The sequence below is a fragment of the Adiantum capillus-veneris genome, chromosome 2, assembly GCF_014529385.1.
Source record: "Adiantum capillus-veneris isolate H3 chromosome 2, ASM1452938v2, whole genome shotgun sequence".
NCBI classification, from domain to species: domain Eukaryota; kingdom Viridiplantae; phylum Streptophyta; class Polypodiopsida; order Polypodiales; family Pteridaceae; genus Adiantum; species Adiantum capillus-veneris.
Window position 1 is genome coordinate 59,089,448 of NC_140932.1, and position 2,619 is coordinate 59,092,066.

General features: G+C 43.0%; 1 protein-coding gene across 1 annotated transcript; it reads left to right on the forward strand.

Annotated features, from left to right (window-relative positions):
• The first annotated feature begins 1,645 nt into the window (after positions 1 to 1,645).
• Positions 1,646 to 2,218, forward strand: LOC147462856 (uncharacterized). The gene has a single exon (XM_086494966.1). The coding sequence runs from the start codon at positions 1,646 to 1,648 to the stop codon at positions 2,216 to 2,218; it is 573 nt and encodes a 190-aa protein (XP_086351092.1).
• Positions 2,219 to 2,619: the final 401 nt, after the last annotated feature.

The following is a 2,619-nucleotide window of genomic DNA, read 5'->3' on the forward strand; positions in this document are numbered from 1 at the left end:
ATGGTTTAGACCAGTATATTATGCAAGGCGGATGTTGAAACCGGCTCAGAAGAATTATATTGGTACGGAGCATGAGGCTTTAGGGATGCAGTTTGCCTTGGAGAAATTTCTACATTACTTGTTGGGGAATAAAGTGGTTTTCCATGTGGACCATCAAGCACTTATCTTCTTAGTTAAGAAGCCAAAGCTAGAGGGTAGACTTGCCAGATGGATGCTTTTGTTGCAAGAGTTTGATTATACAGTGTTGCATACACGAGGGAATCAACATGCAGTGGCGAATTATCTTAGCAGATTGGAGCATTTGGAGGAGACACCAGGAGTGTCAGATCAGTTGCTAGATGCGGATTTGTTTATTGTACAGGGGTAGAATTTTGACAAATTGGTATGACCAAATGTTGTAGTTTTTGACAAATTGAGTGTTGCCTTCTAATATGTCATCAGATCAAAGGAAGAAGTTTGCAAATTGTGGAGTAGGCCATTTCTGATTATTGCTGGAGCATTGTATAGAAATGGAGCAGATCAAATCATCAGGAGATGTGTGCCTGATGAGGAGCGAAAAGCGGTTTTACAAGAAGCCCATTATGGAACAGAAGGAGGACATTTTTCTGGAGAAATAACAAGGAGAAAGATCATGCAAGCTGGCTTGTCGTGGCCATTGTTACTCAAGGATGCACATCACTTTGCAAGGGGATGTTTGCAATGTCAAAAGATTGGACAATCTACTTCAATGGGTAGGATGCAGGATCACCCAATTTTAGGACTTGAACGATTTCAAAAGTGGAAATTAGATTTTGTTGGGCCAATATCACCGAAAGATAGCAGAATAGGAGCAAGATACATTTTGGTTGCAACAGACTATGCTACGAAATGGGTGGAAGCACTATCTTTGAGGGATAATAAAGCAGCAAGTGTGGCTAGATTTTTGTGTACAAACATTATGACAAGATTTGGATGTCCCATTGAGTTAGTGTCAGATCAGAGTGTGCATTTTCTGAATTCAGTAATTGCCGATACACATATGATTTTGCACAAGAAGTCAACTCCATATCATCCACAGGCAAATGGTCAAGCTCAGAGTACAAACAAGGTGCTAGTGAGAATTCTAAAAAAGATTGTCTCAAAAAATAGAAAGGATTCGGATGACAAATTGGATTCATCTTTATGGTCATTTTGTACAGCATATAAGGTTGCCACAGGGATGACACCTTTCAAATTGGTTTATGGGATTGAGGTTGTTGTTCCCATGGAGTATGTGATTCCAAGTCTGATATTGGCAGATCAGCATAGGCTGAGTCTTGAGGATTTTGTGTTGCATAGACAGAGGGAGTTGTTGAAGTTGGAAGAGGATCAAATTCATAGTGCATATGCAACAGATATTGGACAAAAGAGACAACAAGCTTGGACGACAAGGCAGGTTAAGTTCAATATTTTCCAGAAGGGTGATTGGGTGATGTTGTTCAATTCCAAGTTGGGACCACACTCAGGAAAACTGAAGTTAAGGTACTTCGGCCCTTCTCAAACTGTAGAAGAATTAGGCCAAGGAACATTCAGATTGAGGGATGTTTTTGGTACACCTGTTGTGAAACCGGTCAATGGCTTTAGGATGAAGAAATTTTATGGCAAGATTCCCGAGATTCCAAGATGGATGGTAAACAAGGCTGAGGAAATTGGAGTGAAATGGGTACAACCAGTGTTGGAGTTCAAGGAGGACTCTTTGGGGAACACTGACAGCCATACAGTGTCCACTAGTGGGTTCATGTTGCAGAATGTGGTCGGATCTGGTTCTCACAAAAGTGTGGTATTGGAGAAAATCCGAAGCGGACTTGCATTGGGTGGCATTGTCCAGGGGTTATGTCATCAAGGAAGTCACCAATTTACAATGCGGAATGTTTCTAAGGGAGAATCCCTTGAAGTGAGTGGTCCAATCCACACAAGTGTGTGGGGTATTAACATGCACTTTCAGAATAAGGACCATCATGGGGTGGTCAACGCACGATTTGAGGTGAAAGGCCACACTCATTTTGCATGCAAGTATCCCGATTTCGTCATCAAAAGAAGCTTTACCACTGTGCGTGAGCTTCCTATCACCTTCGATGCCATGTCTTTTGAAGGCTTCAAAAAATCTGCAGTGCCTAAACAGCAGGAGCTAGGTGAGGAGGAGATGACCCAAACCCGTTCAATGAAGATGGCCATGGAGGAGATGTTCACCCCCGCATAGAAAGTATTCGGAGCGTGGAGGAAATTGAGGGGGCAGAATCAGGTGGAGACGATGCTATGGAGGAGATGGAGGTTGACGAGATATTCGACGTTCATGATCGCGATACAGAGGTATGGCTACGCCGGGTTGGCCTTTATGAGTATGCATGTTTACCATGGGCACTTCGGGAGAAGAATGAGCTTGTAGAGCCACAGCTTTGCCACCTTAGAGAAAATGCTGGATCTATCATGGAGGGAAAGGACGTTCCCCCAAAGTTGGTTGCTCACAATCCTTTGCACAAGGTAAAGAAAGTGACAGATGCGGTGATGAGGTCCGAATTTGGGCAGCTAGAAGGCAGTAGGACTTATTATATGGTGCGGAATTGTGGCAAACTCTGCAGTACTCACTTATTTTGGTATTTG